Below are 15,119 nucleotides of genomic sequence, written 5' to 3' on the forward strand. Positions count from 1 at the left end.
TCAGGAATGTTCTCTGTTCCTGTAGGAAACCTTGCATCTGATTAAAGAAAACACAGCATGGACCATGTACAGCAGTGTGACTATGATTGAAAACACCTGCAACCAAGAAAAATAACCATTAATGGGGGTGCCTGGTGAGAGGGCAAGTCATGGGCCTTCCAAGCTGGGCTGGCTGCTTGCATGACACTTGGCCCTGAAGTATGTGGACAGCCATTGCTTCCCGTCACTCACACAGTCATCCTTTCCTTCAGAGCCCAAGTGTAGCCCAGAATGCTCTAGGCACGAACTCCAGGTGGCCTGTTGCATTTCCTGACCTTGGCATGCAAAGTCAACCATCTGCCATCACATGTCTCCATTTGGTGCCACCCAGTTGGAAACAAGGGCCCTCAGATATCCCTCCAAAGATATTTGCAGGCAAATATCCCCTGCTCTTCATGGAAAACTTCCTTCCTGCACACCAGGACAACCAGAGTCCACCAGCTTTGATTCCAGCAGCCTTGGCCCAGAGAATATGACCGTGTGCGTGGGTTTGCTGGCTCTGGTTAAGGTCTCATTGCTGCCTGGACATCCTCAGACCCCCACCAGAATTTTACGCTAAGATCCTGAATTTCACAAGCATAGGCCAGGAAGCCAGGACACAGGAAGTGAGGGACTGACACGGGAAGGAGGACTGTTGAGCTTTTACTGAAAGGAAGGGGCTTACTGAGAAAGCTGCTGGGAGCAGAGGCTGAGAAATGTGGCAAACGGTCACACTGTGCCTGGTCAAGGCCCTGACCTGCCATCTTTTCACCTGGGCCCCGTCTATCCTATCACCCAGCTCGGAGCGGCTGGCCCCGAGGGCTGCCTGCCCACAAGCAAACATCTTCATCTGGCTTGGCCTTGGGTGTGGGGTCAAGAGTTTCCAGCTGCTGGGGTTGGGATGAGGGAGGTACCTACGGGTTCTCTACTGTGGGGTGTGGGAACAGTCATCTGAGGATGACGGAGGAGGCGGATGACCCTCCCAAGGGGAGGAGGAGCAGCTCAGGTGCTGCCTTGCTGTAGCTGGGCGCCTTCTTGGGAGATGCACCCATATGGGAGAGGCTCCCACTCTGTGGGACAGCTGAGGGGGTCCCAGGGACCATGAGAGGGCCCTGCTAATGGAACTGGGGAGCAGCTGGGAGCTGAGGGGAGCGTGCAGCTTCCCCAGGGAAGGGGATGGGCCCCTGGAGGCTAGCAGACAGGCTTCGAGGCTCTCTCCCCGAGACCCGTCCCTCTGGGAGCAGGAAGGGCACCCGCACTAACCCCCTTCCCAGAGCCCAGCGGCGCCCACCCCGTGGGTTTTATTTCAGTCTCTGTTCTGTTGTTCTCTCAGTGGTGTCCGACCCTGTGATCCCATCGACTGCAGCACGCCAGGCTTCCTTGTCCTTCACCATCTCCCGTTTGCTCAAGTTCATGTCCGCCGAGTCAGTGATGCTGTCTAACCATCTCGTCCTCTGCTGCCCTCCCATCTACCCTTCCCAAAAGGTGTGAGGGGACACAGCTTTGGCACTTGGGATGGTCATGTTGTGGTCTGTCATCACATTTGACCTAGGATTTCCTAGAAATCTAAGTAAGGAGTAATGTTTCTTCAACTTTTCCTTGCTTTTTAAACAATGTTTATGGTTAGGAATGCGTCTCATATGAATTAGCACCCTGATGCAAGCCTACACAAGCACAACTCTGGAAAAGAGTTCTAGGAAACAATACATTCTCCTTCCCTGCCATTCTTTTTTTTTTTTTAATTTATGTATTTTTAATTGGAGGGTAATTGCTTTACAATATTGTGTTGGTTTCTGCCATACGTCAACATATGTCCCCTCTCTCTTGAACTCCCTGTCATTCTGATCCATTTCAGCAACGAGAAAATTAGGTCATGAACTCATGGCCCACTAAGGGGTCTTGTCCCCGAAGTGGGAGGATGTTCCTTTTAGAGCTTAGGGACCTGCAGGCAAGGTGCCCCTGAGACTCAGTCTCACCCCATCTATTCTAATGGGGTGAGGGAGGTTCCAGCCCCTGTTCTACCCATTGCTACCTGGGAAGCCTTGGGAGGAAGTGGTTTAATAGCTCTCTCATCCTCCAGGGAAACAAAAAGAATTGCTGTCTCATTTTATAGGCGAGCGAACTCAGGCCCAGAAGGCGCAAGAGACTTGCAGAAAGAATGAGTGTGAAGTTCACACCCTCTTACTGCACAGGTTCTCAGAGAAGTCAGGAAGGAGATACCGTGGACAAGAGACAAAGGTCTAATCCCAGAAGCAGACACCCACAGCTGGAGGTCTGGACACGCTGTGCCTGGAGGGGCCTCCCTGCAGCCCCAGAGCCAGGGCCTGGGAGGCACTGGCCACTCCGTTTCCCATCCCTGGCCTCAACACTGCCCCCGCCCTGACCACAAGCTTCCCTGGAAGACCCTCAGGGACAGCCTGGAGCCCAGGTGGGCAGACTCTGTGCTCACACCTGTGCTAACGGTGTGGGTGACAGAGCAGTTGGCCTGGACCCCCGGCCCCTCCAGTTCCTGGTCACCCCAGGTAGGGTTGTGCAAGCTCTTGGGGCCCTGGTTCCCCGTCTGTGAAATGGGTGTGATAACGGCACCCGCATCCTCGGGCTGCTGTGAGGGGAAAATGAGATTGTTCACAGGAGCTCCGACAGTGCCAGGCCCTCACGGTCACGCCCCCTCCCACGTCTGCCCCGTCAAAGCCCGCCCAGGCTCAGACCCCCGGCTAGCGCGGGCCTGGGCACTGCAGCTCTGACTGTGCCCGAGGGGGTCTGGGCGCATCAGTTCCCTCGTCTGGGGCTTTGTTTTTCCAGAAACGAGGGGGAAGGTTTACTTGGTTGAGAATCAAGCAAACTAAGAACCAGCAGGGAGGACTCAGGAACCCTTCTGCTCAGAAGCCCCGTCGGTGGGCAGCCGGAGCTGTGGACACTGAGGCTGAGCTGAGGACTCACCACAGCGGAGATGTTTTCACTGTAATGTCTGTATATGTCGTCTTGCAGGCCGATAGTGACCAGAGTTTCCAGGGCAGAGGCGCTGAAGTAAAACAGGGCGGCGAGGCAATGGTAGGCTGTGTCCTGCAGGTCAGAAAGGGCCATCAGAGAGATGGGGTGCCAGTGGTGGCGTGGGCAGCTATGGTCCCGGGGGGCCCACTGGCCCCGCCTGTGCCTGCCTGGCCAGGCCCCTCTGTTAGCCTCCGTGGCTTCCTTTTGCCCCTTCCCCGCCCAACCTCCGATCCACCCCCAGCCCCCACCTCACAAGGACTGATTAACCAGGGCTGCTCCTTGGTTTGGGAGCCAGACTAAGGACTTTAAAGGAGGAGGGACTTTTACCTGAGATGAGATCTAGTAAGGGTTGGGAGAGGGCCTCTTGGATTGTTGGAAATTAGTTTTGGACGTGAGATGTGTTTTGCAAGGTCACAGTCCGGAGCTCAGATGTGGTCTTGGCGCCAGTGCAGAGTGAAAAGGTTAGGCCGTGTCCGTTGTTTTGTTGTTCGTTTTGGGGAGTAGTTTAGTGGGGCTCCAGGTATAGTTAAAAGGAAAAAAGTACTAGAACGGGCTTTGAGTAGTTGTGAATGGAGGGGGTTTCTAAAGTCTAGGCTGCAGGCCTTTGAAGAGTAAGAGGCCTGGCTAACGGCCCCACCCCCATCCAGGGGAGGTCAGGGCAGGTGGCCCAGGTGTCAGTTTCCCCTCTTCACGGCCCTCAAGGCAGAATTCATGCGGAAGGGAGATCACAGGCCATCCCTCTTCCCCGGCCAGGCTCCTCTCTGGTGACCCCGCGTTAGAGGCGGGGACGGGAGCGGGGCAGTGAGCACGCCTCACACTGGGCAGCAGGACCCACCCCCGGAGCCCCGGCCCCTCCCCGGAGGCGAAAGCCAGCCCTTCTGGGTGGTGGGAGAGGCCGACCGACCCCTGGCAGGTGCAGGAGGGACAGGGAGGGATGTTGGGCTGCTGGTTTCCAGGAAAGGGGTGATGGCAGAGGAGAAGGCAGAGCAGGCCCCGGAGACCCAGGCAGGGACAGCGTCAGTCAGCCTCCTGCCGCGGGAGCCCTGGGCTGCTGTGGGCCGCTCGGCCTTGGAGGGCGGGCAGGAGACACCAACAGGGCTCCTCACCCAGCACTGGGAAAGCCCGCCTCCCGGGGGAGAGCGTCCATCACTACCCCCTGCCCCAGACATGCAGGGCTGGACTCACCAGGGTGATCCAGAAATTCCAGTTCTTATGGGCACCAACAGTGTAGAGGAAAAGCAGGAGAGTGGTGGCTACGAAGCAGGACACAGACACGAACAGGACCCAGCCCTGGACCAGGGGGACAGGCACCTGGGTCAAGAGAATGAGGATCCACACCAGCCCCCCAGAGACCTGCAGAGGGAGGGAGAGAAGGGGTGACGGTCAGACCAGGAGAGCCCAGGCCCAGAGGTCACTCTGGGGAGCCGGGGCTCTTCACAAATACTAACTCGGTTAATCCTCATACTGAACCATTTGTGAGATGGGCAAACTGAGTCATATACAAGGCAAAATTTTGTTAGCACTAGAAAGGATTTATGCCATCCAGTTTTATCATTAGAAGAGCTAGTTCTGAGGTTATATCCTTCCTAATTTTTGGATGGCAGAAAGCAAAGAGGAACTAAAGAGCCTCTTGATGAAGGTAAAAGAGGAGAGTGAAAAAGCTGGCTTAAAACTTAAAACACTAAGACCATGGCATCCGGTCCCATCACTTCATGGCAAATAGATGGGGAAACAGTGGAGACTGTTGTAGCTTTTGTTTTCTTGGGCTCCAAAATCCCGTGACTGCAACCATGAAATTAAAAGATGCTTGCTCCTTGGAAGAAAAAGTATGATAAACCTGGATAGCGTATTAGAAAGCAGAGACATCACTTTGCTGACAAAGGCCCATATAGTCAAAGCTATGGTTTTCCCAGTTATCCTGTACAGATGTGAGAGCTGGACTATAAAGAAGGCTGAGTGCCAAACACTTGATGCTTTTGAATTGTAGTGCTGGAGAATACTCTTGAGAATCTCTTGGACTGCCAGGAGATCAAACCAGTCAGTCCTAAAGGAGGTCAACCCTGAATATTCACTGGAACCGAACTGATGCTGAAGCTCCAATATTTTAGCTACCTGATGCAAAGAGCCAACTCATTGGAAAAGACCCTGATGCTGGAAAGATTGAAGGCAGGAGGAGAAGGGGATGACAGAGGATGAGGTGGTTGGATGGCATCACTGACTCAATGGATGTGAGTGTGAGCAAACTCCGGGAGATGGTGAAGGACAGGGAAACCTGGTGTGCTGTACTCCATGGGGTCACAGAATCGGACATGACTGAGCAACTGAATAACAGCCAGTATTTTTGATATAAAAATATCCTTTCTTTTATAAAATGGTAGTGACCAGTTGATCCTTTTGGTCTTTACTTTGCAAAATGAATTAGCTACACTATGCTATTAGCATTAAAAAAAGTTGGCCCCTAAATGACCAAGTCCAGGAAGCACTCTATCTACTGGAGGCGTGGCAGGAGTGGGAAGGACCCAAGAGGGCCTGGTCTTGGATGACCTAGGGCAGGCATGAGAGAAGTACTCTTTTCCTCGTCATTATCCAGATGACACTCTGCTTGCTGTCCTCAGGGTCAGGGAGCTCCAGGAGCGTAAGGACAGATGTAGAGGTCATGACCTCAGATCCACAAAGCCAAGGGCTTGTAGACAGGCTTGCCCTCGTTTGGATGGACCTTCTTCCCTTCCTGTGCCCACTGGCTTTACCCAGCAGGATACAGAGGAATAAGAAGTTTCATGAAAAATATGAATGTCAGCCGTAAGAGACAAAAAAAATAAAATCCTTGGACGCTTAGATCAGACAGGAGTGGGTTCTGTGCAAGTGAAACAGGAGATCTGATGGGAGGCACCGAGGGGGCCGGCAGCGTGGTGAGCTCACAGCAGTGCGCCTGCAGCAGTGAGCAGAGCGCCCCAGCCAACGGCGCTGCTCTGCAGGGCCCCAGGCTCTCTCTTCGGGAAGGGTGTGGGCGTCGGTTTTACCCTTCTGCCCTTGCGGTCGAGGATTCTCTTCTGATTCATACACCTTGGCCAGGTAGGAGATAAATGCCAGTCCCTTCCCTGTGGACGCATGCTGAGAACTAGTGTCTCAGAGAGCCCCGTGTGTGTGTGCCAGGGACATGGGCAGAGTCACGCATCAGGCAGGGAACAGACCCCAGGACTGGCCTGCAGTACAGGAAAGGGTGCTCTCAGAGTGGGCTTCCAGGTCAGCGGGGTATGAAGGACTTAGCCGCACCGGCACCCACAGTGGGGCACCGTGAATGGAGACCACTGAGGGCTGGTCTGTCTTAGGGAGGAGTCCTAAGACGTAAGAGCTGGTTGGGTGGCCCCCTTCTGGCCAGGTCCCTCGATCCACAGTGTCTGGCTTATCAGCAGGCAGCTGGAGGGCACGACGGAGGCTCTGGGAGATTGGGGGCAAGGTTTAGTGCCAGGGGTGCCCTCGCCCTGAAACAGTGCCCTGCCAGACAGTGATAAACTGACACGACAGGCCCAGTGGTAACTGCTCCTACGCCTTCTGGCAGATATAGCAATTTGCTATTAATACATGCTCAGAATTCACAGAGCTTTCCCCAGGGTCCTGGCACCGTGCTGGTGCCAGCCTGAAGGCACAAGACCGGAGGGGCAGCCACAGCATCCTCTTCTCCTTGGTCACCACCCCTGGTCAGGCTGGCCAGAGCAGCTCCTGGCAGAGGACATGCCCACTTCTGCCCTCCATTTCCCCTCTTTGGGGAGAAGAGTCTTTGGGATGCCCTAATTGAGATAGGTTATCTGTGTGGTACTTGACCCAGAGACAAGTTGAATGTTCCCTCAACAGCCTCACCCACCCCCAAATCTACTCAGGGTTCTGCCTGAGAAGGGCATCTAAAGAAAAGGTGGTGTGGATCATTCTTACTGCCCCTGCCCTCTCCCCACTTGCCCCCTTTCAGCACACACTAGCCAGGTGATCTCAGACCATGCATTTGAGGCATTAATAAATTAATAATTGCACCTGATTGCTACTGAGCAGTAACTGTGTGCATCACTTGTCTTAAGAGCTTTGTGTATATGACATTCACTTATTCCTCACAGCATCCCACAGGTTTATATTGCCATGTCCCCATTTTATTGATGCAAACACTGAGGCACAGTTGCCTGCTCACATCGCCACAGCTGCTGAGTGCCAGCTTCGACAGGCTGGCTGTGGAGCCCAGGTCACACACCCCTGCGTGTGTGTGACTTTTACACAAGGTGACACAAGGGCAGCTCACCATGACACTGCCCTCGTATGTAGGGTCGGCTCTAGAATGGCCGGGAGAAGAGCCACAGTGGTGGAGAGGAGACTGCCTCACGAGCCTTGCTCCTGCTGCCAGCTGTCCTTCGGCCCTGGGGCTGGGGAACTGCAGAGGAAGTGCCCCTCCCCCATTCCCCGCCCCCCCCCGCCCCGTGACCCCACTTCTGGCAACAGCTGCGTGGTGTGTGTGGCTCAGAGAGACAGGCTTACACCACCCTGTCGTGCCTGTCTCCCTCTTCCTGTGACGGCCCTGCAGCCTTCAGAGGTCAGGAGCTCCAGGGTAGGGGTGCAGGCCCAGGGAGAGCTGCCATTCCCCACCCAAGATACCACTCTTCCCTGCTCCTGGGCAGTTTCCTGGTCTTGTGGGGGGAGTGGTGTCCACCCTGCTGACCTGGAGGCTGAAGGTCTGGCATCTGCAACTCCCAGGCTATTGGGAAGTCAGGTATGGGAGTATGGCCTGGGAGTAAGCAACAATTCACTGGACCACAGATTTTAAAAAGCTGATCAAGCCTTTCACACCTGTTGGACTAGCAGAAAATTACAGTCTGACTCTACCAAGTGAGGCAAGGTCCGGGAACAATGGAGCCTTTGATAAGCTGCTGGTGGGAGTCAGGAAGGTTATACAATATGGGAACCTTCTTTCTAAAAGAATGCAAAGCAAGCCAGAGTCTTGGAAACAGTCTGCGCAAGCAGGGGTCCTGAGCTTAATTAATATTTGTTAGCTTCTTGGTAACTCTGCTCCTGGGCTGTGGAAGGGGGAATAACCCTTTTGGACACTGATGTGCTAACATTTGGGAATAGGAGGATGTGCAACCCCTATGACCCAGTGTGTGTGTTCCTGAAAGAAATTCCCAACATCCAAGAATGTTCTTTGGCAGTGCCGTCTGCAATATCAAAATGAAGCAGATTGGAAATCACCCAAACGCCCATCAACAGAAGATGCATAAAGAGCGTCAGCATGTGTGAACCTCAGAACAAGGCTGCATGAAAAGCCTGTTGCAGAAGGATATGTAGAGGGCAACGAAACTTCCATAAAGTGAGAAAACATGAAACCACACCACGTGTGTCATAGGGAGTCAGGGGTGCAGTCAAGTTTTACCCTTGAACACACATTCAGCTTAGGGGTGGTTCTGTAGCTGGAAGAAGAGACAGTAATAAGCAGAGTAGCCAGGGGGCTTAGATGTCATCTGAAAGTTCTATTCCCTTAATACTGAGCGGAACATTAAGATTTGACAAAACAGAGATAAGTACAAGGGTATTCATTAAAGTATTGTATATGGTGTAGTGTCAGCCACTCTGTTGTGTCCAGCTCTTTGCAGCCCCATGGACTGTAGCCTGCCAGGCTTCTCTTTCCATGGAATTCTCCAGGCAAGAATACTGGAGTGGGTTACCATTTCCTTCTCCAAAAATATTATATATACTTTTCTATAATGTTTGAAATAGTTCTTAATTTTTAAGAAGCTGAAGTGGAGGGGTTTCCCTGGTGGCTCAGTGGTAAAGAACCCACCTGCCAATACAGGAGAGGCCGGTTTGAACTCTGGTCTGGGAAGAGCCCTCGTGGCTCGGAGCACTTAAGTCCGTGGGCCGCTACTGAGCCTGTGCCCTGGAGCCCGTGCGGCTGAGGCCCGCTTGCCCTCGAGCCTGTGCGTGGCGAGAAGAGGAGGCACCCACACACCACGGTGGGAGTCAGCCCGCTCCCATAACCAGAGGAGCCCGCACAGCAGCGACGGCCCAGCTCAGCCCAAATAAATAAATTATTCTTCTTCTTATTTTTAGATTCGCTTTTTATTTATTTATTTATTTTTGGAGGCTAATTACTTTACAATATTGTATTGGTTTTGCCATACATTGACATGAATCCACCACGGGTGTACATGTGTTCTCCATCCTGAACCCCCCTCCCACCTCCCTCCCCATCCCATCCCTCTGGGTCATCCCAGTGCACCAGCACCGAGCACCCTGTCTCATGCATCGAACCTGGAAAAAACAGACGTGGAATTGGCACAACAGGAAATGAACCATTTCACCTTGACCAGTCGGTGGTATTTAATACACTGATGATGCTGTGCAGTCCGCCATCTCTAACTCCAAAACATTTTATCACCCCAAAAGGAAGCACCATGCCCATTAAACTCCTCCCCGTTTCCCTCTCTGCTCAGGCCCTGGGAAACCACTGATTTGATTTCTGTGTCTATAGCTTTCTCTATTCTGTGCCTTTCATATAAATGGGATCCTGCACCATGTGACCTTTTGTGTCGGTTTCTCAGCATGGCGGTTTCAGATTTATTAACTCTACAGTTTGGATCAGTGCCTCCTTCGTTTCTAAGGCTGAGTAATATTCCATTGCATGGAATGTCACAGTTTCTTTATTAATTCACCCGCTGATGGGACATCTGGGCTATTCCCACCTGTTCGTTATTGTGAATGGAGCTGCTATAAACATGCATGTTTATGAACCTATTCAGCTCTCTGTATTCAATTCTTTCGGTCATAAACCTAGGTTTGGACTTGCTGGGTCATGTGGTGATTATTATTATGTTTTTAAAATTTTAATTAGAAATTTTAATTTTACATCGGAGGATGGATGATTAACAAAGTTGTGTTCGTTTCGAGTGTGGAGCTAAGTGACTCATCTATACATACACATGCACCTCTTCTTTTTCAAATTCTTTTCCAATTTAGGTTATTAAATGATATTGAGCAGAGTGCCCTGTGCTATACAGTAGGTCCTTGTTGGTTATCTATTTAAAATATAGCAGTGTGTACATGTCTATCCCAAACTTCCAATCTATCCCTGCCCCCGACCCTTCCCCCGGGTAGCCGTTTATTCTCTGTGAGTCTGTTTCTGTTATAAATAAGTCCATCTGTATACTTTTTAAAAGATTTGCACATAAGCAATATCATGGGATATCTGACTTAGTTCACTTCGTATGGTCATCTCCAGGCCCACTGATGTTGCTGCAGCTGGCACTATTTCATGCTTTTAAATGGCTGAGTAATATTCCACTGCATGTATTTGCCTCATCTTCTTTACCTATTCATCTGTCAATGGACATTTAGATTGCTTTCATTTCTTGGCTATTTTAAACTGTGCTGCAAAGAACACTGAGGTGGACATTTCCTTTCAGACCATGTTTTTCTCCAGATATACGCCCGGGAGTGGGATTGCAGTATCATACGGCAGCTTTGTTTTAGTTTCCTAAGGAGTCTCCATACTACTGTCCTCTATAGAGGTTGTACCGATTTACGTTTGCACCAACAGTGCAGGAGGCATTTCCCTGTCTCCACACCCTCTCCATCATTGTCGTAGATTTTCGTGATGATGGCTGGTAATTACTTCTGAGGAATTACCAAAGTGTGTTTCATAGCAGGTGAACAAATTTACATTCCCACCAGCAATGTCTGAGGGTCCCAATTTCTCCACATCTTAGCCAATACGTATTTTCCCGTTTTTTGATAACAGTAGTCCTAATTTCACGTGGAGTAGTAGCTCATTGTGCTTTTAAAATATTTTACTTATTAATTTTATTTTCACTGCTGCGGAAGCTCTTCCCTAGTTGTGGGGCGGGGCCCCTCTCCAGCTGCAGCGCACAGCCTGCTCTTGGCAGCGCTTCCTCCAGCTGAGGAGCGCAGGCTCCGGGGCCTGCAGGCTCAGTAGCTGTCGCACAACGGGTCAGTAGTCACTGTGGCTTTGATTTCATTTTCCTAATGATGAATGATGATGGGTATCTTTTCACGTGCTTATTGACCATTTGCATGTCTTCTTTGGAGTACTGTGTATTCAAGTCCTTTGTCCATCTTCTTAACTGGGTTGTATATGTTTTGTTGTTGAAACAGTTCATAATTAAAAAAACATAAACAACCCTCCCAGATTGGCCAGCTCCTTCCTAGGCCCTTTAGTTCTCTTTCCACACATCAAAACACGTACAGCTTTGTATGTGTACCACTTGTACAGACGAAAATATAAAGAACGGGCATCTGCTTTCTTTTCTGCCCTCCCAGGCACCCAGTGAACCCATCCCCAATTAAAGGAGGAAGTAAAAAATTTGGGATGGCACTGAGGCATCAGGGCCCTCTAGAAGTGGGAGGGGTGTGATCCTGAAAGCAGGGGCTGATGAGGAAGAGAAAAAAATTACTTCTAAGACAGGTGTGAGAGAAGTATTTGGGGTAAAGGAGACATTTTTCTTAGAAGCCGCTACTATCTGCAGGCATCAAAATGACGCATTTCAGGTAGTCCATAGAGCTGAGATTTCCTACACCTGGTTTTCTACTTTTGTTGATTTAGGGAGATCCTCCTCATCACCTAGGACTCCCCCCAGCAGGCTGGGCTCATCCTTCACTCTGGCACTCCATCCACTAATCTGTGATGACAAAGGCGGCAGAGGGCACTGGGAGGTCCCTTCTGTGATGCCAGGATCCCCCTACCCCCAGCACACACACTTGCTGCCACCTGAGCCAGACCTTGTCTGCGCAAGAGGAGGAGGGTGCACCAGAGTCTTCTGCATGAAGCCCAACTAACACACTCCTGGCTCTTGTTATAATGCCCCCCAAACAGTTACAAAGGCAGAGCAAGCCGCTCATCAGGGCAACCTACGAGACACTAGCAAGTCCTCTTGTTGCTTAAAAATTCTCTCTGCCCCGCCGCCCCTCACCTTTAGCCAGCGTCTCTTTCGGTCACAAAACTTGCCTTTGTAAATACAGTAGGCTCTGAAGGAACCACCCATTCACTACTTATTCCCTGGTCTTAGGTTCTACAGGATCATTTCCAGAAACCTTGAGCAAGCACAGGCTCAGTGCTGACTGGAAGCAGAGATGAGTGGTCTGGGAAGGAACATTCTAGTGGATGCCAGTCCTTTCCACGCTGGGCCTGAGTGTCCCCACCTACAAATGGTGTGGCTGGCTAGCTCCAGAGGTGTCCAGGGCCTCTCCTAGATGTCAGCTCCTTGACCAGGCTACCTTGACCCCTTCTGCCACCTCCCCCAACCCTCCAGGGAAGACAGAACCTGCCCCCTTTGCTGTTCACATCTCCTTGACAATCAGGAGACAAGAAGCTGGGGTCCCGTTTCTAAACAGGTTTGGACGTTTTCTTTACCAACGGACTCTCCAGGCGGCCATTTCGGCGGTGGGGTTGCAGGGAAATGAGACTCGAGGCTTCTGGCGTTAAAGCCGCAGAAGCAATACAGCCTGCCTGCCACCCCTCCACCGCCTAAGGCGAGGCCCTGGGAAGTTTAGGCTGAGTCCCACAGGGAGCGCTTCACAGGAGCCCCGAGGAGGAAGTGCTTTCCCGCAGCCTGAGGCTGTGCGGCTGCAGTGTAAGGAGGGACCAGCTGCAGGGGAAGGAGTCCTTGGGTGCTCAAGGTCACCCGGCTCTCCCAGGCCCCTCTCCCTCCCTCCATCCCTCACACTGGGCACAATGACTGTGGCGAGCAAACCACGGCCGCTTTTATCATTTCCAGATTGCCAAAATTCCGTTCACTCGCCAGAAACGTCCAAGAGAAAATAATCCGGATTCGGTTTCTCCTCCAACACCAGCCCTATCTCCACACCTCTTTTGGTAATACTTAATCTTTCTTTTGCCGATTTTTATATTTTTAAAACAAATTCCTAACCATGGAGAGAACTGGGCGCCTCTACAAGGACGTCGATCGCCAAGCCCATGGGAAGCAAGTTGGGAGCGCAGCTTTGGTACTGGCGCTCTGCCGGTGGACCCGGGCCAGCTTCCGACCACTGAGCCGTGTGTTTGGTTTCTCCACCTAGGCCCCGGTGACGGTCTCCCCGGGGGCTAGAAGGGGCCAGAAGACTGCGTGTGGCGGTGGGGAAGAGACAGTCCTCACTCTCCTTCTCTACCCAACCCAGTGCCCGGACCAGGGCGCTCTCCAGGGGAGAGCGCGCGCGGCACTGCCCACCCCATCCCGTCGCAGCCCGCCCTCCCTGGTCCTCCGCGACTCACAAACTCGAAGATGAAGAGCAGGTCGGGGAAGGTGGTGAAGACCGCAGAACCCCTGGGCAGGCTGCGGCCGCCCGAAGCCGTTCCGGTGGCCATGCAGGCGCGCGGGTGTCCGCCTCGGAATCAGAGGCGCGCGTCTCTGGCTCCGCGCTGACCGAGCATTTGCTCCGGGAGCCGGGTGCACCCGCGAGGGTTGAGGCCGGAATTTCGGGGCCAAGGAAAGAGGAGCCCCAGGCCGCTGCCGCCCTAGACCGTCGGGCTTCGCCCTGAACCACCCGGGAGTAGGGGCGGGGACTCGGCTCCTGCGTCCCAGGTCTGCGCTCCACCTCCAAACCCGAGCCTAACAAAACCACTTAGGCTAGGCGCTTCGCACACTTTGGGTCTTAGCAAGTGATGGTCACCATCCCTTAAGAATGATCTCTCAAAAACCAGCACTCAGAACTCCTTGTCTTCGCACTCCTCCAGTTACCATTGCTCCAGCTGTCCTCAGGGCGGACTTCTTTCGTCTTTCTGCTGGGTGAGTTAGCATCTGTGACCTCTGGTTCCAGGCTCCAGGAAGCGCCAGTTCCCAGTCCTGCCCACAGCTGCAGGGACGGTACTGAGACTCGCTCTGGCTTCCCATCCCCTTTCCCTGAGCCCCAGTAGCCAGCACTGGGAACCCTGCCCCGTGGTCCCTGCACTGTGCGCTGGAGCTGCTGGGTGATGGATTAAGGGCAGTCACTGCGGCCTTGAACCTTGGAGCCGGGAGGAAGCCAGCACTGCCCAGTTCTTGGTAAGTGCCTAGGACCCCATAGGTTCTTTGTTCACATGACCTCATTTGATGCTGGGAGGAGAGTGCAGGGAGACCCAAGAGCACCCACCAGCCCAGCCTGGCTTGGGCTCGGGGTCCAGGGAGCTTGTGGAGGAAGGGACCCTTGAGGAGTGAGCAGTGGTTACCTGGAGGGAGGAGGCAGCCTTCCCTGCAGAGGAGCAGCAGGCACTGGCCCCGGAGGATGGTCAGGCCCTGCTCCTCACGCTGGGAAGCTGCCAGATAGATATGGCAATCCCTGAAGGGGTCAGAGCCACTCTGCTGGGGGAGCAGGGGGAAGAGCCGAGACATTCAGGGCAGAAGGAAACAGCACAGATGGGTTCTGCAAGAGGACAGGGAGGAGAGCCTGAGCAAGAAGAGGGGGGCAAGGTGCGCCTGGAGAGTCTTGAAGGCTGGAAAGACTATGATCTCTGTGGGGACCAGAGTGGCTCCTGGGGCAGAGCTGGAAAGGCCAAAGGCAGGCTGGGCTCAGGAGGAAAGAGGCAAAATTGTGTATATGTTTTTGTTTAGTCGCTAAGTTGTGTCCAACTCTTTGCGACTCCAGGGACTGCAGCACGCCAGGCCTCCCTGTCCCTCACCATCTCCCAGAGATTGCCAAGTTCTTGTCCGTTGAATAGGTGATGCTATCCAACCATCTCATCTTCTGTTGCTCTCTTGTATGTGTTAATGAGCCTCATCATAGAATCAGAACTTTAAAAATTGGTGTTAGTTGCCTCGAAGACAAACCTGCTAAAAAACACAGGCCATGGTGGTTTGAATTCTGGATGTAGAAAAAGAAAAACTCAAGAGTTTTTTCCTCTTCTCATTTAAGATTAAAAATACTTCCCCTTCTTTTGTCTTTTTAAAGTAACTACATCAAACTAAATAGTATAAAGCATATCTCAACTTAGTCTTGTCCCCCCATTCAGCCCTGAGACTAATCTGACTCAATCTCCCTGTCCCAAAGAGGGGTGGGACATTGTAGCTCTGCAGCAGAATTTGCCACCTGCCCAGCAAGTTGCACCTGGGATCTGACCCAAATCAAAGGCTGATCTGAGCTTACCAGGA

General features: G+C 52.5%; 1 protein-coding gene across 1 annotated transcript; it reads right to left on the reverse strand.

Annotated features, from left to right (window-relative positions):
- LOC138075583 (myelin and lymphocyte protein-like) lies at positions 1–13,360 on the reverse strand. The gene is made up of 4 exons (XM_068967438.1): positions 13,268–13,360; positions 4,195–4,362; positions 2,959–3,081; positions 1–96 (listed from the first exon to the last, which is right to left on the reverse strand). The coding sequence occupies exons 1-4, from the start codon at positions 13,358–13,360 to the stop codon at positions 1–3; spliced, it is 480 nt and encodes a 159-aa protein (XP_068823539.1).
- Between the last annotated feature and the right edge of the window lie 1,759 nt (positions 13,361–15,119).

The sequence above is a fragment of the Capricornis sumatraensis genome, chromosome 1 (genome assembly GCF_032405125.1).
Source record: "Capricornis sumatraensis isolate serow.1 chromosome 1, serow.2, whole genome shotgun sequence".
In the NCBI taxonomy this organism is placed as follows: Eukaryota; Metazoa; Chordata; class Mammalia; order Artiodactyla; family Bovidae; genus Capricornis; species Capricornis sumatraensis.